The sequence below is a fragment of the Sitodiplosis mosellana genome, unplaced genomic scaffold (assembly GCF_009176505.1).
Source record: "Sitodiplosis mosellana isolate CC-2019 unplaced genomic scaffold, AAFC_SMos_1.0 Smas_scaffold_6226, whole genome shotgun sequence".
In the NCBI taxonomy this organism is placed as follows: Eukaryota; Metazoa; Arthropoda; class Insecta; order Diptera; family Cecidomyiidae; genus Sitodiplosis; species Sitodiplosis mosellana.
The window spans coordinates 11,409,677-11,428,208 of NW_022601467.1; the positions used below are offsets into that span (position 1 = coordinate 11,409,677).

General features: G+C 35.8%; 3 protein-coding genes across 5 annotated transcripts in view; 2 read left to right on the forward strand and 1 right to left on the reverse strand.

The window, feature by feature from the left end:
* LOC129577949 (pyrokinin-1 receptor-like) overlaps positions 1–6,812 on the forward strand; it is a 49,399-nt gene extending 42,587 nt beyond the window's left edge. For all 3 annotated transcript variants that reach the window (XM_055465828.1, XM_055465827.1, XM_055465826.1), the window contains exons 7-9: positions 3,210–3,403; positions 3,795–3,915; positions 4,097–6,812. In XM_055465828.1, the coding sequence (XP_055321803.1) occupies positions 3,210–3,403; positions 3,795–3,915; positions 4,097–4,851 (1,070 nt within the window). In that variant the 3' untranslated portion in view covers positions 4,852–6,812. The remainder of the gene's footprint in view (positions 1–3,209; positions 3,404–3,794; positions 3,916–4,096) is intronic.
* An 8,651-nt stretch (positions 6,813–15,463) lies between these two features.
* On the forward strand, positions 15,464–16,918 carry LOC129577951 (tRNA:m(4)X modification enzyme TRM13 homolog). Its single transcript, XM_055465835.1, has one exon. The coding sequence runs from the start codon at positions 15,464–15,466 to the stop codon at positions 16,832–16,834; it is 1,371 nt and encodes a 456-aa protein (XP_055321810.1). The 3' UTR covers positions 16,835–16,918.
* LOC129577952 (max-like protein X) lies at positions 16,781–18,524 on the reverse strand. Its single transcript, XM_055465836.1, has 5 exons — positions 18,322–18,524; positions 18,001–18,111; positions 17,719–17,912; positions 17,410–17,607; positions 16,781–17,334 (listed from the first exon to the last, which is right to left on the reverse strand). Exons 1-5 carry the CDS (start codon positions 18,323–18,325, stop codon positions 17,077–17,079), a joined length of 765 nt encoding a protein of 254 aa, XP_055321811.1. The 5' UTR covers positions 18,326–18,524; the 3' UTR covers positions 16,781–17,076.
* Between the last annotated feature and the right edge of the window lie 8 nt (positions 18,525–18,532).

The following is an 18,532-nucleotide window of genomic DNA, read 5'->3' on the forward strand; positions in this document are numbered from 1 at the left end:
CCTCTGTGTATTGGCCGAATATAAATAATGATATTGAGCATGTAACGACCCGATGTAGAATTTGTCAAGAAAATGCACCTAAAAATAGGAAAGAGCCCATGATTCCGCATGAAATTCCTAGCGGCCCATTTATGAAAGTAGCTTGCGATATTTTGTATCATAAGGGGAAAGATTATTTAGTTGTTGTCGATTACTATTCAAAATGGATAGAATTGATAAAGTTAAGAGACAAAACAGCACGCACAACCAATCTCGAGTTAATAAAACTCTTTGCTCAATTTGGTTATCCACATATTGTAATTGCCGACAATATGCCTTTCGGATCGTTCGAAAGTAAAGAATTTACGAGAGAAAATGATGTGAAAATAATTAATAGTTCCCCGAATTACGCACAATCGAATGGAATGGCCGAAAGAATGGTGCAAGTCTGTAAAAATATTCTAAAAAAAGTCGAGCTCAGAGCAAGACATTTACAAGTCATTGCTCGCATACAGAACTACACCAACAAAATACATGAATCATACACCAGCGCAGTTAATGCAAAATCGTAACTTGAGATCGAATATTCCAATGCATGTCAATAAATTCAAACCATTTAATAGTGTCAACGTTGCGAAACAACACGAAAGAAAACAAACACTCTCAAAGAAGTATTATGATATTGGAACGAGACAACGAGCACCCTTCGAACCAAATGAAAAGGTTCTTTTCATAAATAATAAAAAATGGCAGCATGGCATAATTATTCAAGCCTGTGCTGAGCCTCGTTCGTACTTGATTCAATCTGAAGATAGAGTGTATCGCAGAAACAGCAACCACATTAAGAAATTTTTTGAAAACAAAACAGTAATAAATAACGACATTAATCGAAACACTTTCCAGCAGCCTTCACAGCAACGAATCACACGAAGCGGCCGACGATATTAGCATTAAGCAATTTTTTTTTTTTTTTTTGTTATTCTCAATTTCGTTGGTTTTTTTTCTTTTTTTCTGATATTTAAGAAGGATGGAATCGAATGAAAAAAAAGGATAGAACTAGATTTCATCCGAATGTCAAACTAAATGTAAGAAAATGAAGTAATTTTTTTGGAATGGAATTAAATGTAAATAAAGAATAAAATAAATTTCATTCTAAAAAAATGGGGGAGATGTAGCATAGATGGCGCTATACGCCGCCTCACCTGCGACAATGTAACTATCATATAAGAGCAAATAATAAAGACAGTCGTTAACTAGCATTCAACGGGTACACACTCATTCATACTACATCATCGATTAATGTGTTATTTGTAGCGAATGTTGTTAGGTGCTCTATCCACTTGATGGGTGTGTGTGCGTGTTTTTTTTTCTTCTCTGTTTATACTGTTAAAATGTGATTAAAGGCACTTTTGATTAAAAGCGCCAACGGCATACCATGTGTAATTACTTGATATTTTTATGGTGGGGCCGGATTGTTTGTTGTTTTTACTTCATTATTTCGTTCAATGTTACATTGAATAATTTGAGTCGAAAAGTCGTTTTTTTTCAATCAACAACGCATCGACGGATAATCGACGATGTCACCTAACAACAGCAAAAAGGACATTCCGCTTGGTTTTTGTGTCGCTACAAATAAAGCTCCAGTTTCGATTCCATTAATGTTACAAGAAAAAGCAATTAAAATAGAACAAAGCACCAAAAATGTATGTGAAAACGGTTGAAGGACACATGTAAGACTTGACAATTGAAATAATGGGAAAATCGTTTAAACTTCTCTTTCTCTCTCCCTCTCTCTCTCTCTCTCTCTCTCTCTCTCTCTCTTTCTCTGTATGTTTCCCAAAAATTATATTTCCCGCCCACACACTGTATAAAAAAAAATAGGCAGTGGGCACAGAGCTTTGTCTAGTATGTAGCAACCATCTAATATATCTTCATTTGCGGATGCAACGGCCAAAATGCTATCAATGTGCGCTTCCGAGGACAAATGGAAATTACAGATATATAATCATATTTGTGTGATTGTGCACTTATTTTATGTAATTCATTCGAATGTGATGAGGTCTTGTTTCCCAAATGCCCCACACATTTTTTTGCCTGCCACATTATCTAGTTCCGAAAATGTGATTACTTTATACAAGGGCGGCAACGATAACGATGACGAAGTCGAGAGAAGAAAAACATAACGGCTTTAAGACCGAGAAAAAGTTGATTTATTTCGTTGGTCGTGGTGTGAGGAAGCTGTTATGTTCATGCCATTATCGTCACCTTCTTATTCACTATTCAACAAAAAAAAAGAAAAAAACTCAACCGAGTGAATGAAGAAAAAATTGAATTGAAAAAAAAACAACAGCATAGAATACATAGAACGAAGCGTTCCAATTTCGTAACAATGCAATTTATTGTTAGGCTCATAAAAGAAGATAGCTTTAATTTCGAATGCAATATGTTTTGCGCTTTTCGCTCATATATTGCAATCGTGTCTGCCCGCCCGCTCGTCCGAATAAACCGAATTCGGTAAAATGTTCGGTTCCCTCTAAATGTTAATGTAATAGTTTATTTTGAAGATGCAGATGACACACACTCTGTGTGATTCACGTAGAAAGAAGCGAAAAGAATAATAAGAAGAAAACGGCACACGAATAGATATGTAAAGTTATTATCTGTTACTTGAATTGCAAATAAAATAATCAGCACGATAAAAAAGCATATGAGTGTGGCATAGATTTTTCGTAGTGCCGTGTGTGTATGTAGGAAGGTATAGAATGGAACCTTTGTCTACAAGATATGATGATGTACAGGTACTGGCACCAGCGCACAAACATACGCATCAGTCGGAGCGCGTCATCATTTGGCACTTAGAATTTATCTACAGATTGACGTCGCTTGGCATTTCAAAAAGCTTAATATTGGTTGTAAATGGTTGTAAAAATAAACGAGCACCGAAAAAATCTTAATGGATCCGTTTTTCCTTCTGTTTATTTTTCCTAATGCAATTTCTACACATATTATTCCATTTAAATAATGTATGTGTGTTCTTTTTTCTCGATTTTTTTCCCTTCATCTTCCCATTCATCGCGTTCCATTCCACTTTTTTTTCTACTGTTGTTGTATAGTTGCTGCTGAGCAGCATTTTTTATTATTATTGTTGTTGTTGTCATTGTTGTTCATTGGTATGTATATTCATCTCGAATATTTTCTCTCTTTTTTTGCGTGTGTGCATATATTCACAGTGGCAGTTGTCGTGGCGTTCTTCTTTTGTTGGGCACCATTCCACGCACAGCGCCTGGTTGCTTTTTATGGGAACAATCAGTTGTTCGTTTACGCCGTCACCACATATGTTTCGGGGATATTATACTATTTATCAACGTGCATAAATCCACTGCTGTACAATATTATGAGCAATAAATTCCGTGAAGCATTCAAGGTATGTCGACTAAAATTTAAAAATTACATGCATTCCTTTTATTTTATCGTTGTATTTTCTCTTCATTTTTGATTTTGGTATTTTATGCTCATTCTCTCTGTTCCTCTTTTTCGCCCTATTCAAGTTTATCATCCAATTTTCATTCATTAATTTTTCAAATATTCATACGGTACATCAAAGTAAACATTTCAGTTCAGTTCATTTTATTGATCCATTTCATTATGTTCTTCATATACTTTATATACTTATTTTTTTATTCGATGCTATTATACTATTCCTGGTATTTAATGCGATCGACACGAGTCATCAATGAATTTCTTCAATATCAAAATTCTTCAACCGAAAAATGCGTACTAATACAGCTAATTTAATTTTAGTCTGTTTTGTTTAGGAGACGTTGGCGAACTTCTGCCAATTATCGGCAGGAGGCAATAGCGAGAAGCGTGCCTACCGAATATTGTCGCGCAGCCAGCGAAGATGGAACAGCAATCAAGAATCAGGAAACTATTCTGGTAAGCATTTAAGCATTTCATTGATTGTTTTTGACCAAAAATAGAAGCACACCCACCACATGTTTTACAACGTTTTTTCAACGAATGAACTTCATCCACCCATCCATCAGAAGAGTGTTTGTTAAATGATTTTGATAAAATGTTATTTTTAAACTTTTATTTTCATTCGATGTAACAATAGGTAGCTCAATCCGAGACGAAAGTTTGCACTCAACCCTTACTCAAAAACAATCGATCGATTCGATGACCTTGTCACGTGGCCACTCATTCAAAATCCAATCATCGAATCAATTTAAGCTAAAATCGAATTTTAAAAGCAAAACCAACGCCATAATTCAAAGTCAACAAAGTGTTGAATTACCGATTGAACATACTGAAAACGCAACGAATAAGAATATTATGTATAAAAATCGTACCATAAAAAAATCCGAGCCGAATCTATACGCATCGGAAATTGATTTGGATGCTCTGCACGCAAATGCTGCCATACCAATGGCTGAACATCGAAATCAACAGTCAACTGGGGAGATGCTATCAATGGCTGCGAACATCGAAACGGACAGCAAAAAAATTCGATTGACAATCACACCAATGCACGTACAGTCACGACGTAGCAAACAAAATGTGTGCTATAACAAACTACGACGATCGACCACTCGGCCCAAAATTTTGCGCACATGGTTCAATTGGTTTCGTCCCCAGAAAAATGCAGCTTTTTACAGTCCACCACTTGAACATCCAACAAAAGGAATCAAAATTAATATTCAAACAAATGACAATTCGAATGGCATCCGGACCGCTGTCAACGTTGAATCCTTGTCATCGAACGAGGACGAAGATATTAGCAACATCAGTTTGAGAAATGTTGATCGGGCCTCACTGAAAGACGAACTGGCCGCATACATGGACGAAATTCGAGCGAGGGAAAAAAGATAGCAACGAAATTATCATCATCATGATGATAGCCGAAGTACATCATCGGCACTGTAGCATCAAACGATTCTTTCTTTTTTCGTTTAAAGATCGAGATTTATGTGTGATGCGGATAAAACTACATCGAAATTAAGTTGGTGATAAGAATATACATAAGTGCGATGTTTTTTAGGTGATAATACAGGTCAACTGCATTTCTGAGGCAAAATCAAAGATTTAAGACTATTCAATCATTTTGTTCTTGTCTTTCTATCGATCAATCGAATAGTGTGCATTTCAGCTGATTCGATAAGGCTTTATTTTCTGTTTTTGCAACCGGTATGTAACTATGCTGGCAAATAGTCAATCAAGTCTTCAAACAGTTTAGTGTATAAGCTAAGGAAAGAAAAATAAAATTAAAAAAACTATTAAACTGTGATAGAGTTAAGGATGTTGATATGCTTGGTCAAAGAGTCTAAACGATCAGCAGATTTACTTCATTTCAAATTTTTGGATACATCAACTGCTAAAAAACACGAAGAACACCCACATATACGTAGTCTATGGCTAGTTAGATAGGATGAAAGTAAGCGAGCGAACGAGCGAGCGTATGGGGAGAACTGATGCAAAAACTCAGTTCATTTAACGGTTCGATTGAGAATGTGCACATTGTACATTTCAAACATTTCAAACATTTCTCAACAAAATTGAAACAATAAAGGTTTCCAGAGGCATTTACAATGCAGCACTGCCAGAATTGTGTATCTTATATGGTATCGTCTATGCCTATAACCGCCTTTAATTATCTTTAACATCTTTAATTATCTTTTGGTTGATACGTACAAAGTATAAATCAAAGTGGAAATGCCCCCCTTGAAGTAGTATTTCTGCTCTCTACTGGCAACATACCACGTTCGTACACAAGACGCTTCTGGCGTTGTGATACGTATGCTGTACTTTATGTGTGTATTTTAATATATTTAATGTACTGAAAATGAACCGTATACCAAGTTGTTCATTTAGGCGAAAAAAAACAGCACGAAGACGACACGAACAGGGGATAGAGAGTGAGCAAGCAAGCGAGCAGCGCAAATAAATTGTCATGGTAACTCGCTTAACGTCTACTATGTATAAATGTTTAAGCACCACAACGGTGTTGATAAATTATAAATATTTTATTCGATTTAATTGTTTCCATATTTGGTCCTGGTTTTTTGTTTACTAAAATGGCGAAAGAATTCCAAAATGAGTAATTACAACGAAGCGCAAACAAAGCTAAGAATAAATTAAAATTGATTTCAAAGCGTGGCGTTAATTTTTTTTCTGGAGGGTAGATGCGTGGGCAATAGCGGAGGCGGTAATGTTCGCGTGTGAGTGTGTTATGTACTTTATTCACGATGGAGTGAAAATGAATGCTGTTATTTCGGCTGCAAATTATGTTTTTTTTTTTTTTGGTTGGTGTAAAATATGGCAACAATATAATCAAAACGGAGGGAAACAGACATTTCCCGCCACAAAATATGTATCGCGTTATTCATCAGGTGCGCACACATGCAACCAGTGTGCTGAAGAAAAAACCAAATAGAATGGAAAGAAGAAGGAAAAATACGAACGAAAGAAGATAAAGTGACGATGATATAATGTCATTATTGTTTTTATTGGAAATTCTTGACGATATTTGATAGTATTCATTGGATCAATGCATGTCTAATGTCTACCTAATGAACGAATTGATTAGGTGATTTTCAAACTCTAAAATGAAGAATCAATTTCTGTTTCTAGAAATCGACCAATCCAAACAAATGGATACAATAGGGCAGACAGAATAATTAAATGCTTATGGCATATTTAAAACAATATTGAAATGATTGTTCACTGTTGAACATTAGGTTTCTAGTTTTACTATAGGTTTCAGAATGAATAAGCGGTATCATATTGACAACAAAAATGATGCAATTAAATTCAATTATTTTTTTTTTTCAATATACTTTGGCATTTTTCTTTCTACGATCATTAAAATGGCTTGAATACACAGTTTCACTTGAACATCAGCATTAAAAGAGTCGATGGAAATTTACACTCGGTAGGTACTAATAAGGATACCTAACTATTAAGTTTCAGAAGAAGAGAAACAATAGATAATATGCAGTCTTTTGTTTCACTCTATCTCTCTCTCTCTCTCTCTCTCTCTCTCTCTCTCTCTTTATTCAACTCACAGTTTTTTCTGGTTCCGCTTGTTTTATTTCTCTTGCTTTTTCTTTGTTCTTGGAATTACTCACTGATTTACCGAATAAACATCACAATGGAATGGAAAAAGGGATAAATGTAAAGAGGATGCTGCTAAATAAATAGTATTTCGGAAAAGAGATAATTCAAAGTGGGAAAATGTTCAAGAGAAACATGATATAATACATTTTCAGTTTGAATTCTTTTCAATTAGCTCCACCAACAAGGAATTCACCATTAATACCAATTTTCGCTGTTCTTGGAACCATTTTCCATGTTGTAGAACTGAAAACAAAAATATAAATGGTGAATCAAGTTTCAATTAAGATAAAAAAAGCCATGGAACTTGAGCTTTCGGTATATGCAACGCAAGCTCAAACAAATCAAAAATATTTTCATTGCGGAAAAACTCAGAATAAAATCTTAGATAGAACTGTTATGTTTCCATTGGCTTTGAAAAATGAACGAATGATAAAAATGTCAATTACAATCAATCGCCCTTTTTCAATAGAACTTTGAATTTTTCTTCCACTTGCATTTCTTCTTCTTTATTAGCTTTGATAAAATTGGGTTGTGTTTGGAATGCAATGGTTTTCGTATCTAATTCGGGCAATAAAACCTGAAGAAATACCTTATTCGTGTTGGAACTCGATAACTATAAAAGAATCGGCATTTTTCAACGAAGTTATGCATAACATTTCTCTTTTAACTTTGCTCAGTTAGAATGTTTCTTTTTTGATGGCAACGAGCGTGTCTCATTCTAGTGGAAATTAATTTAGCCAGCTTTGTTGTTCCACTTGAGATAAATGCGTAGAAGCAAGAAGAATTCGTATTTGAAAAGAGGAAAGAGAGAATAGAATTCATTACCGATAAATGATAAGTAAAAAAAAGACATTAAAAGCATTCTACAGAGTTTAAAACAGTGTTAGTGAATGCTTTTGAACGGGAAGATGGCGATAATGGAATGAAAACAAGTGTATGGGTATGTGTGTCTTAAGATGATACAGCGCAAATCACTGGAAACTGGGATACACACATTTGATTATTAGCATACTCTTTCTCTTTCTCTCTCTCTCTCTCTCTCTCTCTCTCTCTCTCTGTGTGTGTGTGTGTGTGTGTGTGTGTGTATGTATTTATCTCTTGAATTAATATGGTTCTTTGGAATGAAACAATTTGAGGCGTACAAAGTTACATATTGTTTCGATTTGCTGAAACGTTTTTGTGCGGATCAGTCCATTATCCTTAAATAATGATACACATTCAAGTGTTTATTGGGTAAGATATTTAATGTATTTATTTTGACGGCTAAACCATGCTCTCGCAAATGGATGAAAAACCATGGAAAAGTGACGCTCTCTTTCCCATGCTACCAATACAGCCGAAACTGAATATGTGATGTAAAATTTTCCATCTCAGACATAACATCCTATTGAAATAAAAAAAAACAAAGTCCAAATATTTCATGATCCATGACGAAAAATATGAAAATTTATTGTCCACATTAATTTTGGGCAGAGCAAATTTACTTTTTATATGGTCTGTGTCATTTAATTACAGTTAAAGATAAGTGAACGATACGATATATGGCACAAACAAACACACAATCGCATGCCGTCACACCATCTCGATTTAAAACATCTGACGAAAAATTTCGATGACGCACACTTGCGTTCGACTGATGCTCATATTTTTGCTCCATATCGAACAGCGATGGTGGCAATGGGCCAAATTACAGTGCAAAATGTAGAATTAACATCAACAATAATTCATTGAAGCTTCATCATCTGTACGGCCCAATATTTTCCATTCGAGTCTCCCGTCGCCTGTTCGTCAACCAGACCGCGTCCTCCCATTTGTCCATTCAATAAACAATCATATTGCTTCCGCAGCTCTCTTCATACAATCTGTATGGCGCTCTTTTTATAAAAAAAAAAAGAAACTTTCTATAACGTTTTTCTTCGTTTTCCCTCATTCTCTGTCGAATTTTATTAGTTGGTATACGTATCATGGCCGTGTTATAAATAATTTGTATACAGCTCGAATATCCAAAAGAACTTCACTCGTTTTCCCATGCTAATCGCCATCCGCGTTTACGATATTTTCTTTCCCATTTTTCGCTTTCACTTTCGCTTTCATTTTTGCTTTCACTCTCGCTTTCGAAACGTATCATTTTAATACACGTCTGCTCTGCGTTCGGTGGATTTACAAATTTTTAATTAAATTTGAATACATTGGTGCGAACATTATAAATTTGAATATTTTCCTAACACAAAACATTGTCCATGTAATCTATAGATATGCCGAGGGCAAAACTTTCGTGTTTTCGTCGAACAAAAAGAAAATGAGAAAAAGAAAGCAAAAAAAAGAGAAACGAGCAAAACGTTTACATTGATTCAAAAAACCGCAGAACGAACAAGGGAAAATCATGACGAAAGTCATTGACGCCAATAGAACGACGACTTGAAACATGAGGCACACGCACACACACACACACAAACGCGCTATTTCGCTTTAATATGCAAACAGTCGTAATAAAGTACAAAGAAAAAGATATGAATTTTATGGGTCTTTTTTGACTCGGTCTGTTTCTCTTTCGCTATCTCTCTCTCCATGTGTACTCAGACCAAAATGAAAGATTTGTCCATTTTTTGTCTATGCTCCTCTCTCTCTCTCTCTCTCTCTCTCTCTCTCTCTCTCTCTTCCAATCTCTTTACACCCATTGTTATACATATTTCGTCTTCATTTCGTGCATGTCCGGCAAATTTGGCTACGGCATTGTATATTCACCGTAAATGATATGTACAACAAATACAATAGAAACATTCATTATGATTATTACCTAATGCTTTCGAACATCATTTTGTGGGATACATTTTCTTATGGCTTTGGTCTTTTACGCATTGTGCTCTTGATTTTAATTCGACGTATACATACGGGCAATGAATAGGCCGAGATCCGGTGATGTATGCACACTTTATGAAACGCTAATAAAGGTCATTTAAAAGCAGGCAAATTGTTTTTTTCCGCATCATATTTCGTATGGGGTGTCATTGTAGTGACAACCCGAACAATCAACAAATTTAATAGCCCATGAACGTTCTACTACCAAAACGCGACCAACGGCATCAGTAGCAGTGACGTCTGTGCCGGCAACCATTCTCATCATCACACTGAATACGACCTACTCAAATACACTGGGATGTGCTGGAAGTGAAAAAAGTTGAACGAAATGTCATTTGCAATTCAAACAACATAACACATTTGATTGCCATGAATACCTCTCTCATTTGAATTCATCGGGCCAACTGTCTAGTTTGTATATATTTAGGATATCGGTTGACGGATAAAAGGCGGATTGATTTCATTTAGTGTTTCAACTTATCCGTCAAACGCACGCAGTGCCCCGAATTTCGATAGCAACGGCTGCCTGACGAGTGTGCTCTATTTGAAAGTTAAACATCTAAAACATGTTCCATGGAAATTTATGCTGGAGGTAAAGATATGCTAGTCAGATCCAACGACTGCCGGAGATGCTGTTAAATGGATTCGACGGTATTAAAAAAAATTGACATTCATTATCAGCTCTTGTTGACTGGGACGGTGCAAAATCAAATTTCAATGAACATGTCGAAAATCTTCAATCACGGTATTCACATGTGGTTCTTTTTCATTTGTACAATGTTTGTAGATCACTTTGCATTATTGAGCAAAGTGGTCTCGCACCCATATGTTATGGAGTACTGCAATTCTTAAATCTAATCGTACAATTTCCGAGAAGACAAATTAAATATTTGTTATTTTCTCCCATCATCAATGACTACAGGTGGCTCAGGCGGGCCGATATCTTTACATCAACTTAGATTGCTGTTTTGCTCATTTTAAAATGTACATTATGTACCTTCAATCGACAGACGCCAACAAATATTCTCTTGAACATTCTCTTGAAAGAGATATATGCTGACCTCTCGACTTTTCTTTCGATTCTACAAATGAAACATCACCATCAATGGCTTGCATAAGCTTTTCTTTGGTGCACGATATTTTTTTCCACCTAAAGAATAAAATAAATGTAGAAAATTGTATAGCATCTAGCATTTCAGTGTCCACAAATTTCATTTCTTATTTTACGTATGCTTTGATTGCAGGAGGTTTGATGATTTTCCACCAGTAATTTTTCTTTCGTGGGCATCGGAAACTAGAAGGGAAAAAAACCTTTTCTCTGTTTTTTCTTTTCTCCAATCCATATATGCATGCGCTTCGGAATGTATGACACAGCATAGGCATTCGACGTTTTATTTATTATTTATTATCTCGTATAAAGCGCTTTTTATGGCTAAGTCGTCGGATAGTGTAGAAGGCACAACGGTCTTTGGACACACACGCACACACACATGTCTAACACGAAATTTGTGTGTTATTTATTTATTTGTTGTTGTTCACAATCGCTGAGACTTCCGGACAAAATAGATTTGCACAGATTTCGAGCGAAAAGTACACACACAGTAATGTTAGTTCTACAGGAATGTCATGTGAGATATAACAGACATCACGAGCTTTTCCAGTGTCACCCAATAAAAAAGCACTGAAAAGATTTGCTCGATTTCATTTTGAAAATTAGATGTCAATTTCAGTTATTTTTTTTTCGGGAAAAATCTTTTGTTTCTTGAGTTCAATCGAATACGCGTTTCGTAGAATGCTTTTCGTGAGCATCCCAATTTAAACATACATCAGTACCAACAGCGATTTTGTTTGTAAGGTTCAACAAGATAAAAGAAAAAGTTCACGAGGACTTTCGTGAATATTGAATAATCAGAGGATTATTTGAATAGATAGAGATAAATTGGAGAGATGGACGCTGTAATTGGAGAAATGGAGAGATGGAGAGAAGCCCCTCGCATTTGATCCAACCAAAACCACTTTGATAAATTTATCGAACTAGGAATCTCAAAATAAATTGGTTCAACCAATCCGGTAACGGTTCATGTACCACACACTAGAGTATTTTGTGGTATTACCAACTTTCACCACATTCTGTTCAAGTTAAATTTCTGGCATATAACAAATGCGAACATAACGATTTCCTTTTTCGCTAAAATAAGAAAAAAAGGACAAAATTCAAACAAGATTCGGAATCGAGAATATCTTGTTTGCTAAATCGAAAGTCTTAGTTGCTTCATTCATACTGACTGGGAAAATGGATGGTTTTGTCATGAAACGAAATCAAACGAAAAACATAGTACATATTGCCATATCAACGACTGGCAGTCGTCGACTGTGCACATCAAAGTCAAAATATTGGAACTATTTCAAAGCTAATTTTATGCACATTACAAAATAATTTTGCTTTCAGTAATTGAGCGCATTAATTCTAAGTATCGTGGGAGTAAAGGTAAATTCGGAATGATTTGTGTCAATTAGATATCAAATTGATTTTCCTTTGTGTCATGAAGCTGCTCAAATGGCAATGTATTGCGACAAATTGATTAAATCATCAATGTGATAATTTACGAAAGCCAGAAAAAAGAGAGAGAGAAAGAGAGAGAGAGAGAGAGAGACACCCACGCACATGTACCACACACATATCTGTGGTGTGAAAATCGATTTGTCTGGATAATTATTTTTTTTTTCTGGTAATGCTTCAATGAGAGCTTATGCTCTTTCGGTGAAATCAAATGAAATGGATTACTTAATCTGACAGTAAAAATATGCGTGACAGCTAACGAACGATACAACTCATTCAAATCGAATACATTTGTCAATCTAAATGTATATCTAACAACCGTTTGCACACAGTTAATTGAATCAATAAAAATCAATTGATCCATAAAATTGTTGGTTTAATGCAAATTCAATTTTACCACCAAACGCATTCCAAACTAGAATATATCTGATACGTTGTTGTACAACATTGTTGCATATATCACTCGTTTGATGGGATTCCGTTCCACTGAAACGGTTGCAATGTCTTTGTATGTATTTTTTTTTAGTGTCTTACAATATTTGAATGTTTTCCGAACAGATGCCGGCATCTTCACTCCTCACACAATGTTCGAATGTGTTGAATGCAATAAAGATTCAACTTAAAATTCAAGAGATAACACATTGGTTGCCTCAGAATGCGATTCATTAAGCAACATTCAGAATATCTTAACCCTGAAATTGCATCTGCCTCAGGCCCGACTCAACGATGCTGAGCACTACCACAAACCTTAGTCACGCTACGGTACTGATTTGCTTATTATCATCCACATCCATAAAACCGACGTATTTGTTGATCGTATGGCATGAGCAAAATGAAAAACCACCACATCCAGCTGTAGCCTTCCGGTTATTTGACATCGATTTGGATTGGAATGGAATCTGTAATTTGTCACACCATTCGAAGCAAATGCAAAATGTTGGTTCTCTTCAATAAGCATACTGAAGAAGACGACGACGACGACGACGACGACGACGACGACGACGACGATGGCAATAACGACGACAAAGATGATGACGATGAAAATGTGTATGGTGGAGTAGTGCTAGGCATTGAAAAGTGAAATGAAAAGAGAGAATAAAAACTCCATTTACACACAGACCAAATCATTTTGTCTTGAGTTGTGGTTGCAGTCGTGGTTGTTTGTATCTAACGATCAAATTATTTGATTGTTGGAATAACGTAAGTGCCAAAATGTGACGGAGATTAACAGAAACGATTCGCAAGCACACATATACAATGTGTATGTATGCATGTCTTCTGAGAAGACTCTTCTCTAGTAGTATCCTATTATGTGCAGAAAAAACGGTTCATATTGTTGAAAATGATTACGTTTGCTGTTTATGTATTCACCCATGGAACAGAAATATTATCTGTCTAATCGGCTAACCAAAGAGAAAAAAAAGAAAAAGAAAAAGAAAACGAGAGAAATAGGCCGCAAACAATGGAAATGTTTGGCAAAGTACACATTTTAAATGTGTGTTTACTGGTGTTGAGAAGCAGCAGTAGCAACCGCACCAAGGATAAAGACCCAAAAAATGTAAAATTCCCTTCCATTTGAAATGGTAATGATAATGTTTGCTAATCAAATGATTTTGGAGCTTAGCTTCTGCATAACAGTGTGAAGAAGACAAAGCAAACAACGAACACGTCACTGTAATTCGAGCAAGTACGGTCATGTAAATAAATAAAGTGACGATGAACAAAAATCAATAGCTGAATTTTTCATATAACGATTGTATAAACGTTGCAATCAGTGCAATCGATAATGTGAATTGTTAAAAAAAAACACACTATTCGGTTGTTTTCGATGAGTTTGTTGTTCTTACGTCTTTTATCGCTTTGGAGACACAGTCATCAGTGTTTACTTCTGTGTCACACAATTCGTTCGAAGTTCATTTTCCAGTCGTACTCGAACGCATTTTCCCATTCTTTGAATTCTCATTTGTATGCAAATGCAAATGATATGCTTCTAAGTATCAGAATATCCTCTGCTATCATCAAACACTCACTTCCCGAAAATATAATGAGCGAATCAATGGCGACGATAGATATACATGTAATCGGATATTATGATCAACGCAAGTGAACTGCGTCAATGTAAATTCAGGCCAAAAATTGTTTTAGCCATTAGTTTCAACATTCAATAGCAAATTGCAAAGTACGTTGAGAGAAGAAAAAAAAAAGTTCGTTCGTCCAGATATGATTTTAGATAGAGATTTGGTTACAAATTTCCATTTGTTATTCGTGGCTCTACTTTTACTACTACATACTATTATTATTATTATTATTATTATTCTGTTTACAAACATCGATGTGTGCTATTGATTTTGCATGGCTATGAAACTCTAATCAAAAGTATATTAGGAACTTTAGACGAGACTGAAATTGGGCCGCAACCGATGTCTGTTGATACCTATTTCATTTGCTCACGTCACATCATCACCAAGTTATTTGAAACGAGCGAGTTTTTCCGGTTGCTTTCGTATTTCATACTGAAAATGAAAACAATCTGTTTCGTCGAACAAACTGGTTTGCCAACCGAATTTCATCGAATTTTTCGAAATTTAATACTCAATCGCATTGTGTTAATTATTTCACTGGAAATTTTTTTTCAAATTGATATATGTGTACCATGCATGAACAATATTTACAAATACCATTTCATCATTCAAACAATACCTATCATTTTCAAAGTGAGGGAAAAAAATGTTTCGTTAAAAAATATTTCACCTGTGAATTTCGTTGGAAAATAATTTTTTAAACGAGATTCAGCCACGCGCGTGCAAGTGAAATTTGTCAAACAACGTCATTGAATGTATTGAAATAACTTGAACAAACGTCAACTTTGACATTTGCACAAGATTCCATGTGAAATGTTTCAATGTAAAACATATCATATCAGTGTTTTTATCAAAAATATTTGGGTAAATGATGGCTCACGACGAATCTCCGGACACGAAACGCGCCAAAATGGAAGTAAAAAATGAGATGATATCAACGGGCATAACAACGACTTGCAAATTCTTTGTGAAACGTAAAAAACGCTATTGTAAATTGACACCGGCACACGGTGAAGAATATTGCGGTGAACATATGCCAGTGACAACACTTCCACCAGATACCATTGACACAACTGATTCGATAAATAAACACAAAGTTCGTGTACCGTGCCCATTGGATCCAAAGCATACCGTGTGCGCGAGGAAACTGCATAAACATTTGAAAATATGCAATGCGGTCGAAAAAGATCGACCAAACTATATCGTGCCCGGACTGAATGCAGGAAAAGACGACGATGAAGCAATTGATAACCAAACGGACTTCAAGTTGACAGACGTCGATAAAGACACTGTCGATAAAATTGTTGAAAAAGTCAATAAATTATATGCATTGCATAAAATTGAGGAGAAAATCGACGAGTTGACGGTGAGACATCCGTTGTTGGCATCAGAAATAAACAACACCGAGTATGGACACGAAACGGTGCGACACTTGATACAAACGTCCATCGTTCTCGGTTATTTGGATCACTTTAAACTCTTCGACGATCACATTAGCTACGTGGAATATGGTGCGGGCAAAGGTCAAGTAGCATTCTGGTTGGCAAAAGCAATAACCAATTATCCAAACTCCAATGTATTACTTATCGATCGGGCGTCAGTAAGGCATAAAAAAGATAATAAATTGGACGATTCACATGCGGTGCAACGGATTCGTGCTGACATAGCTGATTTCGATATCAGTGCCCATAGTTTGATTCAAAATTCCAAGAAAATCGTCGGAATCGGAAAGCATTTGTGTGGTGCGGCTACTGATTTTGCCATACAATGTTCAATTCATGGAAATAATGCGGTGAAAGATGGTGACAATGGGCCAAAAACCATAGCCATGCTGATAGCCTTGTGCTGTCATCACCGCTGCGAATGGAAGCATCTTGTGGGAAAGGAATTTTTCAGTCAGAACGATGTGAGTGCCAAGGAATTCGCAATCATTACGAAAATGGTTGGATGGGCCATTTGTGGCACAGGTATGAGCCGGGAGAAGCGTAAACAGATGAACGAACAACACGCAAACGACGGCAGCACGGCAGACGATTTAGTCAAAGAGGAGGATCCAAATTCAGGCAAACGCGATCGCCATCAGCGCAAAGAAATCGGCCAGAAATGCAAACGACTTATTGATTATGCTCGAATCTGTTACATGCAACAAAATGGCTTTAACTGTTCATTAAAACGATATGTTAGCTCTGATATTACGTTGGAAAATATTTGTCTTGTTGCAATACATGAAAATCAATAACAATTTCTTTCTTCTACAAAATATTCGTAAACAAAATTTAAAATTAAAAAAATAAAAATAATAATAAAAAGGATATTGAAGAAACGCTGCTTAATTTTAAATCATTTGAAGACAGCGCACTATGGCGTATATTTACAGTTTGTTTGTTAATTTAGCTAATCATCAAATGTACCAGAATTTTTTTTTTCTAATTTATTTTTGTTTTCTGTTAAATGAATTCGCAAATGAAGGCAAGTCGGTTCTTAAATGGAACCATTCCAATTTGTGCTCTGGCTTCCACTTCCGATGTGGCTGGAACTTTGGCTGTGTGCATTTTGTTGCTGTTGCTGTTGTTGTTGTTGCTGCTGCAGTTCGTAAAGTGTTTGATTCACGATTTGGCGTAGCATATGTGGTTTGCAATGCTCCTCTAACCATGGCAAGACACCGGTGGCCAATTCGGCAAAATCGCTCATCGGAAGAAGTTCAAATGTCTGGAACATTTCGTCGATAATAGCCTGGAACTGATTTTGGACATGAACATTTGGCTCGAATATCAATTCAATATGCTTCCCATTAAATCGTAGAGATTCACTTACCACATTGAATTTTATTTCGTCACTGACCCTCGTCTCCTGTTGACCGGGCGATTGCTGTTGATTTTGTAACATATTCTCGTAACTACTTTGGATTATGCGTAATGCGGTCACTTCTTTTTGTAAAGCGGAGCGTTCATCCTCTTGTTTCTTTTTCTGTTGATGTAAAAATCCGATATAGTCTATCGAACGTTGCAGCACCTGAAATTGCATATATTTTGTGTGTGTGTGTGTGTGTGTGTGTTTAGTGTTAAAACTAATAGAAAAATAATTGCCAACTGCTCAATTCCAACAGTAATGTTGATTATATACCGTTGCTTTGCTCAACTTGTAGCCAGATGTTTCGTTTTGTTGGCATGTCGGTACTAAATCTTGTAGCGAATCATAACCCCGTTTGATGGCATCCCGACGCTTTTGTTCGGCCTGTGTGTGTGCTTCGCGACGTCGTTCTTTGTAGCTCAACGATGTGTTTTTCGTGTTTTCACCACCGCTGTCATCATCATCATCTAAAATCCAACGAAACGATTTAATACGATTCAAATTCAAGTGCTTTTCATTTCCATAATTGATTTATTCCAAGAAATGTGCTCTAACCCGAATTGTGTGCTGATGAATTTGATGTGATAACACTGTTTGTACTGCTACACCTAGAGAATTGTTGTCTCTTATCTGTCGGGCTGGATGGTTCCATTTTCATTTCCATTTCTAAATTCGGATAAAACATGGTTGAAATTAATGCAAAATTGGCCAGTTCAGAATGCTTCTTTTCGGTCGATTCGTCAATGTCGTTACGGAATTTCATCATTATCAGTACTCTCTCATTGACAATTGTAAGCATTTGATAATGAAATTGAACGACATAGAAACAAAAAAAAGTGCGTTTTGACTTTTCGCACAATTGCAATTTTAACCTACCCATTTTGTTTGAAAAAAATGTGTAAACAATGTTTTAAATGCTAAATAAATTTTGAGCTTTTCGTTGAATTTGACGCGTCTTATAATTTAGTCGAAACTACTTTATTTTCCCTTGTTTTTTTGCTTTATAAATAAATAGACGGGGAAAAAAACAACACAATGGAGCAGTCAACACGTTCACTTCAATCTTCTGTCAAATCGTTCAGGAGCA

What these genes read in the sequence shown, in the direction of transcription:
- LOC129577952 (XM_055465836.1), bottom strand. An exon ending in TTCATCAGCACACAATTCGG is followed by an intron (nt 17,913 to 18,000) that starts GTTAGAGCACAT and finishes GTTGGATTTTAG; the next exon opens with ATGATGATGATGACAGCGGT. An exon ending in ACGAAATAAAATTCAATGTG is followed by an intron (nt 17,335 to 17,409) that starts GTAAGTGAATCT and finishes GTCCAAAATCAG; the next exon opens with TTCCAGGCTATTATCGACGA.
- LOC129577951 (XM_055465835.1), top strand. Translation starts at nt 15,464, where the DNA reads ATGATGGCTCACGACGAATCTCCGGACACGAAACGCGCCAAAATGGAA.